Genomic DNA, 12769 nt, shown 5'->3' with positions numbered 1-12769 from the left:
TTGCAAAATATGTAGTACGCGCGGAATATGAATTTGATTGGTGGTATTAAAGTAGAGTTACTTATTTGAGTATTGTGCTAATGGGGCACACGTCTTTTGGCCCATTTGGGCAGTGTTATTTGTATTTGAACAAAGCGGGTGACTCTCGAGAAATTTCTAATGAGTTCGAGGTTTATCTATAGCAATTAAGAATGTCTCTGGACTTGTGTATGGATAAAATCTGAGATTTATATTTGATGGCGCCTCGACTTGTGGGAATTCTGTATGACTATGGATCCTACATTTTAGTATAAGCAAGGTAAGAAGAACAATTTCAAGTTCATATAAGGTATTTTCAGAGTGAGTGTTACAATTGTGGTATTTATGAAGGTGTTTAAGAAGAATACAGTTGCTTATGGGTCGTAGGACGTTGTGGTTCTATGCTAAAGTTTGTGGGGTGAGTTGTGGTTAAATATCGTGGCGTTTTAGCAAGGAGAAGTATCAATCTGAAGACAAATTCATAAGGGACTTGGAGAAATAGGACAACTTGGTAGTAGGTTGGATCAGTATGGTAATGGATATGCTCGGTTCTTTGGGTGCTTATGATGTGGAGGTTTTCTACAGGTGCTTTGTGGCAATACTCTTGGGTTTGGCGACCTGCGTGGCTTGGTTGAGTTAGAGAGATTTAAATCTGATGGCTTGATTTTGTGCAAATGGATTCCATGGAATTCTCGAGGATTTCTACCACAGTTTGAGATGGGTATTTTCCTACCGGCCTGAGGAGCATGTTGAGTATTGTTATTTTCTACCAGATAGGATCAAATGGAAGGCTTCTGGCTGATCGGATTTGTATTCTACTAGTGACTTAGAGTGATTTTGAGGCTCACGTATTTTTCATAGGATGGCATGATAGATGTAGGTGTTGTGCGGGGTTTAGATTACATGTGCAAGGTGGCAGTTCATTCTTGAAAAGAAGATCACGAATTTTGGACAGAATTGTCAGTCTCAAATATTTTGATGAATTTTATAACTACTCAGTAATCCCTCGAGAAGGGTGTGCATTTCAAAAAGTGCATAGTGTTTTGATTTATGGATGCTCATTGGTATTGCGGTACTCACCTGGTTAATAGACTGCTGATATTAAGATTTTTACTATGTGGAACGAAAGAATGGGAGAAGTATTCCTTGTGGTATGATCGTGCATGAGGGATGTGTTAGACATTCAGGCGGTGGAGTTGGGATCAAATATGGTGATTCGAATGTTCTATGGATTTGGAGACTGGGAGTTCTCAGAAGCAGGTTTTTTCGTGATTGTGGACTGTGAAGATGTGGCCAAACCTAGCCAGATGATAGTATGTGTTATGGTTAGGTTGTTGTGGACTTTTGGATGGCTATTTTTCCATTCGGGGATGGTCGGAGTTGATTTGGGGGCCCATTGATAGGTCTAATGAGGATGTGTATTCTACACTGACTCTGAACTGCTATTGTTGAGGGATGTGCCATTCGATTAGAATTGATTTTTATTCATATCAGATATGTTCTATGTGTTACTCTTCCATGCTACGAAAGGTTGTGATTCATTGGTTATATGCACACATGGTACGGTTCTGTTTGGGCCTTATAGAGGAATTCGAGTAAGATGGTGATTGGGGTGCGGAATGGTTGATTGTGCCTTAGTTATGGTCTTTTCGGATTGTAGTATATTGTGTTATTTGCTTTTCCATGGTTATGGTCATGCACTTCGTGTACTTGATATCAAATTGCATTTGGTTGTTGATTTTGAGCATTGTGGCTTGAGGTATTTCATATAGACCAGCAATTGGATGGGGTCATGCATTGCAGCTGGGTTATGTCGGGAGATGGTCCTTTGTGTTAGATTCATGTGTATTGGTTTTACTAGATATGATGGGTTCGTAGCATTTCGGTTGTGGTGGTACTTGTTGAACTTGCGGGATGGTTCTCTCATTTGGGTCATTTTCCACGCTTGAGTATATTTGGAATGCTGCTTATTGGTGCACGGATTGCACGGGTTGTGGCTTTAGATTGTATTGATGTGGTATGTCACTAGAGTGGTTGTGTTGGATGAGATGAGTTCATTGGACCTATAATGGATACTATCAGATTCGATTACAACGGGTTGGAAGAATAATTTAGAATGTGGCTTAAATAATTGGCTATGGTACTTGTTGAACGAGGCAAAGCTCCATGACTTGTTGATATGGTAAGTAGTCATGAAATTTTGCGTGTTCCCTTTATTATTAACAGTGTACAAAGGTTTTAGGATGAGGTTTGGTTCGATATGGGTTTAATACTAGTATTTGGTTGGTTTTGGGGTAGTCACTGTGATCAGGAATGGTGCTACGGGCATGCGAGTTGTGTAATATGCTGGGTGATTATATCCGTGGTTATAGTTATAGTTGGATGTAGCTTGTTCAGACTCATACAATGTGTAAATGTAGGATTCGTGTCTTGAAAAGAAATTTCTAAAGGTTGGGAATTGAATTCCAAGGTTTTTGGGCTAAGGAATAAATTAATAATTTTCCGTTATGTGATGTCATCAGGGTGACATGATTTCACCCCCGGGTATATGCATGATAAGCTGAAATAGTGATTTGAAGGTTTAGGAACAACTCTTGGCACGTTCGAGGACGAACGTATGTTTAAGTGAGGGAGAATGTTACGACCCGACCGGTCGTTTCGAGAGTTGTAGCCTCGTTCCTCCATTTACTGCTCCATTTATGCTTAAAAGCTATTATATGACTTATCGGGTTAGTTGGTTCGGGTCCGGAGTGAATTCAGTGTGAAATGAGACACTTAGTCTCACAATGGAAAATGTAAGTTGGAAAAGTCGATCGGATGTCGATTTATGTGTAAACGACTTTAGATTTGAATTCTAATGATTCCAATAACTCCGCATGGTGATTTTGGACTTTGGAGCGTATCCGGAAAGTTATTTGGAGGTCCGTAGTAGAATTAGGCTTGTAATGGCGAAAGTCGAATTTTTGGAAAGTTTGACCGAGGGGTTGACTTTCTGATATCGGGGTTGGATTCTGATTCCGAAAGTTGTAGTAGGTTCGTGGGATCATTTATGACTTGTGTGCAAAATTTGAGGTCAATCAGACGTGATTTGATAGGTTTCGACGTCGTTTTGTAGAATTTGGAAATTTCGAAGTTTCTTAGGCTTGAATCCGTGTGTAATTCGTGTTTTCGATGTTGTTGGAGGTGATTTGAAGATTTGATAAAGTTCGTACAATGTTATAAGACTTGTTGGTATGTTTTGTTAAGGTCCTGGGGGTCTCAGGTTGATTTCGGGTGGTTAACGGACTTGATTTTGATTTGATGAGGCAGCTAGAGTGTTGCTGCTACTGGTATAACTGCACCTGCGGAGTGGGCACCGTAGGTGCGAGCCCGCAGAAGCGGGGATGGAACCGCGGGAGCGGCAATGGAGGAGAGGAGTAGAGGTCGCAGGTGCGAAGACTTTCCCGCACCTGCGATGGTCGTGGAAACGTTCTGAAGGGCGCAAAAGCGAGGTTGAGCAGCAGGTGCGATGGGTTTTACGCACCTGCGATAGGCGCATATGTGGTCTTGTAGCACCTGCGATTGATTTTACGCAGGTGCGGCGTCGCAGATGCGAAAAGTCCGGGCAGAAGGTTTAAAAGCAAGGGTTCGCGATTTTAGTCTTATTTCAACATTTTGGACTCGGACTTAGGCGATTTTGGAGAAGCTTTTCGAGGTGATTATTGAGGTAAACTTCTTGTACTCGTTTTGGATCATAAAACTTGTTTCCCCACCTAATTAGCGAGATTTTGAAGTGAAATTTGGGGGTTTAGGGCTTGAGAATTTGAGAGTGAATTTTGGGGATTTGGAGCACCAAATGATGTCGAATTTTGATGAAATTAGTATGGTTAGACTCGTGAGTGGATGTGTGTTCACATTTTTTGATCTTTGACAGATTTCGAGATGTGGGCCCGGGGGCCAGTTTGAGCCGATTTCGAATTTTGGCTTATAATTTCGTATTTTTCTTGTGGAATTGATTCTTTTAGCCTATATTAATTATATCGTACTGCTTGTGGCTAGATTTGGTATGTTTGGAGATTGATTCGAGGGGCAAAGGCATTTCGGAGTAGGATTTTGCGTGATTTGAGGTAAGTAACAGTTTTAAATCTGGTCTTGAGGGTATGAAACCCCAGATTATTGGATTATGTGAGTATCTTGGAGGTGACGCACATGCTAGGTGGCGGGCGTGTGAGCGTGCACCGTAGGAATTGGGACTTGGTCCATTCCATGGAACTGTGAAGTTGAATAACTTGTTGCTAGCCATATGCTCTCCTTGTGCTATAGAACTTTGACTGCAAATCATGTTAGAAAGCATGCTTAGGCTACGTGATGGTACTGTTGGGACCCGCAAGGGTCACATACTTGTTGAATTATTTGCTAATTACTGTCTTGTACTCAGTCATGGTTTTTACTTGCGTATTATATCTCAGTCTCTTCTTACTTCTTGTTGATACACTATGTTGTTTTTGTTTGGGATGATCTTTATGATTTTTGAGAGCCTAAGAGACTAGAGAGGTTCACGACTAAGTGAGGCCGAGGGCCTGTTTGTGAGGTATATGATACCGTAGCACGTGAGTTGTCCGTGCAACACGTGAGTTATCCGTGCGGATTCTAATATGATACTATAGCACGCGAGTTGTCCGTGCAGATCTTGATATGATACTATAGCACGTGAGTTGTCTGTGTAAAACGTGAGTTGTCCGTGCAGATTATAGCGCTTGGGCTGAAAGGAGCCCTTCCGGAGTCTGCACACCCCTAATGAGCGCATGTACCTATTGAGTGTGAGTACTGAGGACTGAGAGCCGAGTGATTGAGCTGTTGTGATGAGTTGAGTGATTGTTGCCCTGAGAGGTTGTACTTGCTTTTCATGTGTTGATGCACTTAGTTGCTATCTGTCATTGTTGTGAAATTTCTGAAAGATTCTATATCCGGATTACCTGAACTTGGACTGTAAACTGATTTGACTTAAACTGCCGGATTTGAAAGCATGTCTATTGTTTGTTGTAATTATTGAAAATGAATTGTATTGTATGTCTCATCACTGCTTCTTAGTTCCTTATTTCTTTCTGTTACTTGCTAAGTTGGTTGTACTCATGCTACACCCCGCACTTCGTGTGCAGATCCAAGTATTCCCGGTCGTAGTGGGTGTTGATATTTGAGCAGCTGATTCCGGAGACTATCGAGGTAGTTGCATAGCGTCCGCATGCTTTGGCTCTCCTTCACTATCTTATTCGCATTTCAGTTCTTATTCTTTAGATGTTATTTTAGACTGCTCCTGGGTGTAGATGCTCATGTACTTAGTGACACCTCGATGTCGGGCTATTTCCGCCTTTATGCTTTGGGTTTTACCTTATTTTTATGAAAAACTCCGGTTATTTTAAATGTCTTAGCTTCATTTCTGTTAAATATTGAAAGTATTTTGGAAATATCAGCTTGCCTAGTATCACGATAGGTGCCATCACGACGGGTTAGGTTTTGGATCGTGACAGTGCAGTTGTGTTCTCTAAGATAGATCTTAGAGCAGGGTACCACCAACTGAGAATGGCAAAGGAAGACACCCACAAAACAACTTTCAAAACTCATGAAGGTCACTATGAGTTCTTAGTTATGACTTTTGGGCTAACTAATTCTCCTTCATCATTCCAAAGCCTTATGAATTCTGTTTTTAAACCATTGTTGAGGAAGTCAGTCTTAGTATTTTTTGATGACATTTTTATTTATAGTAAAAGCGTGTCTGCTCATATTGAGCATGTGAAGGCGTTTTTTGAATTGATGTAGCACTATCAGCTGTATGCTAAGCTAACTAAGTGTGCATTTGGTGTGTCTAAGGTGGAATACTTAGGTCATTTTATCAGTGCTGAACGAGTTTCAACTGATACAAAGAAAATACTCGTTGTACAGAGCTAGCCTATTCATAGCAATATTAAAGAACTGAGAGGATTTCTTGGCCTTTCTTGGTACTACATGAGGTTCATCAAAGGGTTGGTGCTATATGCAGAATGCACGATAACTTTTAACCAGCTGAAACAAGCACTAGTTTCTGCACCTGTTTTAGCAATGCCAGATTATGCTAAATCTTTTGTTGTGGAAAATGATGCCAGTGGGAAGGGTATTGGAGTAGTGCTAATGCAGAAAGGGCATCCTATAACTTACATTAGTAAGTCTCTAGCTCCTAGACACTGGGCAATGTTAGTCTATGATAGAGAACTGTTGGCACTCATCTTTGCTATTACCAAATGGTCTCACTATCTCTTGGGAAGACCATTCATTGTGACGACATATCAGAAGGCCCTAAAACATCTCTTGAAACAGCAGGTTCATACTAATTTTTAGGTTGATGGTATCTCAAAGCTCATGGCTTTTGATTTCTTTATTGAGTATAAAAGGGAGTGGAAAACAAGGTTGCAGATGCCCTGTCAAGGAAACCATATGTTGAGTTGTTAGCTCTCTCTTTGTTATCTCCAAATGATTACTTGTTCCTTAAGATTCAGAATACTTGGTTCACTGATCTAGCATTGCAGTTGGTGATCACTAAGCTACAACATCAACTTTATAAATCATATACCTGGTGTAAAAACCAGCTAAGGTGGAAGGGCATGCTTGTGGTTGGTGATGATATGCAATTAAGAACAACTATCATTGAACTATGGCATGCCACTCCTCAAGGAGGTCACTCTAGTATGTATGCCACCATTAAGAGACTGCAATCCTTGTTCTTTTGGAAACTCTTAGCTAGGATACCAGGATGTACATAAGCAAATGTGATATATGTCAGAGGAAAAAATATGATGCTGCTGCATCTTCTGGATTGTTGCAGCCTCTACCAATTCTTGAAGGACTTTGGACTGATATTTGCTTAGATTTTATTGAAGGTCTACCTAAGTTCAATGGAAAGGAGGCGATCTTCTTTGTGGTATATAGATTGAGTAAGTATGGCAATTTCATAGACTTGTCCCATCCATATTCTGCTCAATCTGTAGCTCAATGCTTCTTGGACAACATTTTAAAACTTCATGGCATGGCTGTTACATTAATAAGTGATAGAGATCCTGTGTTTCTCAGTAATTTTTGGCAAGAGCTTTTCACACTACAAGATGTCCAATTGCAGAGATCAACTGCTTACCACCCTCACACTGATGGTCAAATAGAAGATTTGAATAGAACATTAGAAATTTACTTAAGGTGTTTCTGCTCTGATAAGCCCCATGACTGGTCCTCCTACTTGTCATTAGAAGAATGGTGGTATAACATCTCTTATCACACTGCTATCAGATGCACTCCTTATGAGGTTTTGTATGGGCAGAAACCTCCCATTCATTTTCCTTACCTGGCCCGTGAAGCTATTTTTGAGATGGTTGACATATCCATAGAATCTAGAGAGGCAGTGATTCAGTTGCTAAATTCCATATCATACGAGCTCAATAGAGAATGAAGGACACTGCTGATAAACACAGGACTGACATACCTTTTAGAGTGGGTGATTGGGTCTACATGAAGCTCCAGCCTTACAGACAAGTATCAGTTGCTATTCGACCCTTCAATAAGTTGACAGCTAAGTATTTTGGGCCCTATCTTATTATTGAGAGGATTGGTGCAGTTGCCTATAGACTGTTACTTCCTGTTGATGTGCTTATTCACCCCACCTTTCATGTCTGATAACTTAAGAAGTGTCTTGAGATTTGTACTACCATTAAACCACCATCCAGTTTTCCATCTTTCTAGTCCACATTGCCCTACTCATGAATCTATTTTAGAGAGGCGAATAGTTAAGAAGGGTAACAAAGTTGTATGTCAAGCCTTAGTTAAATGGGCAGGAATTGATGCCACACAAGAAACTTGGGAATATTTGTCAGAATTACAACACCGCTTCCCAGTATTCCATCTCTGAGGACAAGGATCATCGTTGCGCGAGGGGTATTGATGCAAGTATAAGATTGTGAGCACATGGAGAAATGAGCATTGCAGTTGGTATCGTGTCAGTTAGCATCACGTTAGTTACAGTTGTTAGAGGAGTTAGTTATAGTTGGTTCCGAGTTAGTTGAAAGTTAGTTAAAACAGTTAGAGGGAAAAGAGTACCGTAGAGAGACTAAAATCAGTATGGTTGCTCGTTAGATTGTGATATAAATACACTGTTACATTGTAATTGAATTCATTCATGAAATAAGATCATTCTACTCTATTCTCTGTTATTTCTCTTCTAGCTAATTTTCTCGGTTATTCCATGATATAGCTGCCATCTTCTTCGAGCATTAGCTCCTAGATTAACAAAATTCCATTGCGATCTTCTCAGATTGCATCAATTCTTCACGGATTGCATCAGAGGATGTGGTGGAGTAATAATCTTGATGAGATCGATATGGATGATAGTGAGTAGTGACAATTTTGATGCTAGTGATGATATTGATGCTAGTGACGATATGTCGATTATAATCTTGGTACAGAGCTCGAACTGCTAAGTGCTAACTAGGATGAATGGGCTAACTATGGATATAATGTTGGAAATAGACCGATTTTATATCACCCTTCAATTCATATTAGCAAAAGTAATATCTCCTTGCATAATATGGACTCGAAACATTCACATGAATGAGTTGCAACAACAATATAATAGCACATGGATGTCTGTTATACAAGCTGAAATTTAGCTTACTTTATGGCTTGTAAAAGTTAGCACAAACAAGAATCTAATTTATAGTGGAGACATATTCGTAGGTATTAACTCAGTTGCTATAAGCATAAAACGTAAAATACTCACACATTTTTTTCTGCAGTTACTATTTGACGCTATATTTGTGCAGCCAATTATTTGCCACATTTATAGGAAGGCAAATGTGGTAGCAGAATCTTTCGCAGAACATGGAAAAAAATTTGGCCTATAGTTTTTTCGTGCTTTGTGTTTAATTGGCTTGCAAAGACATTGCACCAAATTGTAACTATATATTCAGTTTCGGGTTTTAATAATATAAAGTGTGGTTACACGCCAGAAACTATTTATATTTCGTAGGCGAAAAAACATATATGATTTGTATAACATACAAAATATATATATATATATATATATATATATATATATATATATATATATATTCAATTATTATTTCGTGAGTGGCTATACAATGTTATTTCCCCTTTTTCTTTCAATAAATTTCCTTTTATGAGCCAAAACAATTCCAGCTAAAGTAAATAAATAAAAGTATATATGTAATTGTATATATTCATGTATATATATATATATATATATATATATATATATATATATATATATATATATATATATATATATATATATATACAAAATATATATATATTTTCGGTTATTATTTCGTGAGTGGTTATACAATGTCATTTTCTCTTTTTCTTTCAACAAATTTCCTTTTATGAGCCAAAATAATTCCAGCTAAAGTAAATAAATAAAAGTATATATTGTAATTGTATAATTCTTGTATATATGTATATAGCTGCGTATAATCATTATATTATAGATCTTTGACTATACCATCATAACTAATCTCCAAATTTATTTCATATTCATATGATTTGTATAATTTTTGTATAACATACAATATATATATATATATATATATATATATATATATATATATATATATATATATATACAAAAAATATATAATTTTTCGATTATTATTTTGTGAGTGTCTATACAATGTCATTTTCTCTTTTTTCTTTCAATAAATTTCCTTTTATGAGCCAAAACAATTCCAGCTAAAGTAAATAAATAAAAGTATGTATTGTAATTGTATAATTCATGTATATATGTATATAGCAGCGTATAATCATTATATTATAGATCTTTGACTATACCATCATAACTAATCTCCAAATTTCTTTCATATTCATTCTTTAGTGTATTGACAAATTCTTCGAATCTTTTTGTTCGTAGAAACGCGAGGCAATATAATTACAATAATTGTCTTCATAAACATATCATTAATAAATTAGAACAAAAATATCAAAGTTTCCACTTTTCTCACACTTGTTACAAACACTTCCGAACACCACAACTTATTTTCATAGCTTCAACAAAAGAACCACTAAACTCACATATATTCTGAATGACAAACTATTACTCAAATATAAAATAAATAAATAAATAAACAATTCTCAAAAATAAAGAAAAAAACCACAAGACATGCAATAATTTTGTTTTTTAGTTGATCTTTGTACACACATTTCTAATTTCACCTTGAGTACCAGTGAGTACTTGAATCCTTCCCATTTTAACCATAGATTCACCAAAATCCTTGAAAAAAGTTGAACCATGGTTAAGTGCTTGTTCTTTGAGATAGCCCTTAGTTTCTTTATCATCAAGTAAAGCAGAATCGGACGTAAAAAGTCCTCTTCTTTTTGCTACAATATTATAATAAGATGTATCAAATGTTCTAACACTTCCTGGATCCATCTCAACAATGGAGTTTTGGTCAGTTGGAGAACATTTCATTTTCAATCTTTTTATATAGTTTGGATCCAAAGAAGGATCTGCATCTCCTTTCCCAGTGAAGTTGTAAAGACGGTTGTTGAATGATGAGCAATGAGACATTCCAATTGTGTGAGAACCTATATATAAGTTGTTTTTTCAACAACCAAAAAAAAAAAAAAATTTGAATATTAGCTTGCTTGCATGCATGTCATAGCATTGAAATGTGTATGTAATAAAAAAGGGCAGCCCATGCACAAGGCATCCCGCATTCGCGCATGGTCCATGGAAGGCCCATCCCACGGGTGTAATGTAGACAGTCTACCCTAATGCATGCATTAGTGGCTGCTTCCACAACTCGAACCCGTGAAAGATAGGTCATACGGAAACAACTTTACTATTGCTTCAAGGCTCCATCGAACCGTCATATCCCAATGGGTATAATGTAGACAGCCTACCCTAATGCAAGCATTAATGGCTACTTCCACAACTCAAACACGTGACCTATAGGTCATGGAGACAACTTTGTTGTTGCTCTGAGGCTCCCCTTCGAAATGTGTACTATAATTAAGTAAATAAAAAAGTGTTTTGTCAATTAATTAAGCCATATATTTCACGACATGGTTGAAAAACTAGTAGAATTAATCAGGTACCTGATAATACTACTAGGTCCTTGACACTTAATCCCTTTTGCAAGAATCCTTGTTTCAATGATGTTATATTTGCAAAAGGAGGAATTAAATTAAATAAGGCTTCAGTTATATTTGAGACCCTTCCATCTCTTCTCCCAGTTTCAACTTCCCAGAATGGTCCCTTGACCTGAGATATACAAATACAAAAAGAACAGTAATAAGATGGAGTAATATGTAAGAGACTAGTATGGAATGATAATGAGTACGTACTATTGCAGAAATAAGAGTAGTTTATCCTATGTCAAATATTGTTATACCACATTGCATCTATTCAAGGATGGATCTAGGATTTGTTAATATACATAATCAGTGAGTTCACGAACTTCACCGTCAAATATTATATTTAAATGTTTAGTAGATTCTCTATACATATATACGTGATTTAGACAAAACCTACTGAATTCCCGTGAACTCGTAAGTTACACTCCGGATCCGCCACTGCACCTATGTGCATGCACACGAGTCTATATTTGCATACATCCATATAATTTATGTATATATGTGTGTAAAAATATATGTTAATTGAAAATAAGTTGGTAAAATGTAAGATGTAAATAGTATTTACCGCAACTGTGACATCTCTAGCAACTAGGGCAACAATATCGGCGCAGGAAACCATCCCAGGGCAAGATTTTTCTACTGCAGTCTTCACTTTATCAATAATTTGATATCCTCTAAGGCTTAAATTTGGGATTGCATCCTTCTCAGCTTGTTTAGTTGGAGAATTCAACAGAACTGAGCCATCACAACCCTGTCAAATAAAATAAAGAATATATTAAATCATGTTAGATAATATATAATGCCAATGGCATACACTTAGGGGGAGAGAGGAATTCGGTGCATGAAGTATCATGTATTCACATATGGTCGGGGAAGGCCGCCTCCCAAGGGTACGATATAAGCAGTCTACCCTGACGCAAGTATCAATAGCTGATTCTACCGCTCGAACTTATGACATACAGATCATACAGAGACTTTACCGTTGTTCTACACTAAATTAAATAGCGTAAAAATTAGAGAATTCATTTTCTGCATGCATACCCTAACGAAACAATCGTGAAAGTGCATTCTCAACAAAGGAGCAGCAAGACTGGGGACTCTGGAAATAACATCATCAATAACCTCCTTCACTATCAACTCGAGATGAGGACATTTTTTGTGGTAAAAACCTACTTTGAGTTCTTTCCCATTTGCATGGTTTGAAGCAAATGCAAAGAAGAATAATGAAATCAAGAAACAACAATTTGCAAATTGTGAAGTTGCCATATTACTTGGCTAAGCTCAAAGTAGAAAATGTGTTTGAAGCAAATGAAAAGAGGATCCTCTCATTTTATACTTAATTTCAATTTCTTTAGAAGATTTGAATCAGTCGTGAAGAAATCAGCTGTCACGACAGCTTAGGTTTCTCATTTTTTAATGCTTCCAAATGGAATTAAAGTACCACTTGAACCATATGAAAATATATTTGTCTGTGGCCAACTCAAATTACGGTTTTGTTAATGTCTAAGACGAGGCGGTGAAGGTATTTCCTAACGATATACATAATTGGTGATACTAGTATTAAAATATGTTTTTTTTTCTTAACCATTCGGTGTTTGGAAGGGGA

At 37.3% G+C, this 12769-nt stretch overlaps 1 protein-coding gene across 1 annotated transcript; it reads right to left on the bottom strand.

Annotated features, from left to right (window-relative positions):
- Positions 1 to 10004: 10004 nt before the first annotated feature.
- On the bottom strand, positions 10005 to 12479 carry LOC104094555 (peroxidase 27-like). Its single transcript, XM_009600517.4, has 4 exons — positions 12205 to 12479; positions 11729 to 11914; positions 11125 to 11290; positions 10005 to 10611 (listed from the first exon to the last, which is right to left on the bottom strand). The coding sequence occupies exons 1-4, from the start codon at positions 12427 to 12429 to the stop codon at positions 10205 to 10207; spliced, it is 984 nt and encodes a 327-aa protein (XP_009598812.1). The 5' UTR covers positions 12430 to 12479; the 3' UTR covers positions 10005 to 10204.
- Positions 12480 to 12769: the final 290 nt, after the last annotated feature.

The sequence above is a fragment of the Nicotiana tomentosiformis genome, chromosome 9, assembly GCF_000390325.3.
Source record: "Nicotiana tomentosiformis chromosome 9, ASM39032v3, whole genome shotgun sequence".
In the NCBI taxonomy this organism is placed as follows: Eukaryota; Viridiplantae; Streptophyta; class Magnoliopsida; order Solanales; family Solanaceae; genus Nicotiana; species Nicotiana tomentosiformis.
This window is presented reverse-complemented; position numbering and strand designations above follow the sequence as displayed.

What these genes read in the sequence shown, in the direction of transcription:
- LOC104094555 (XM_009600517.4), bottom strand. Translation starts at nt 12,429, where the DNA reads ATGGCAACTTCACAATTTGCAAATTGTTGTTTCTTGATTTCATTATTC. An exon ending in CTAGAGATGTCACAGTTGCG is followed by an intron (nt 11,291 to 11,728) that starts GTAAATACTATT and finishes TGTATATCTCAG; the next exon opens with GTCAAGGGACCATTCTGGGA. An exon ending in GGACCTAGTAGTATTATCAG is followed by an intron (nt 10,612 to 11,124) that starts GTACCTGATTAA and finishes ACTTATATATAG; the next exon opens with GTTCTCACACAATTGGAATG.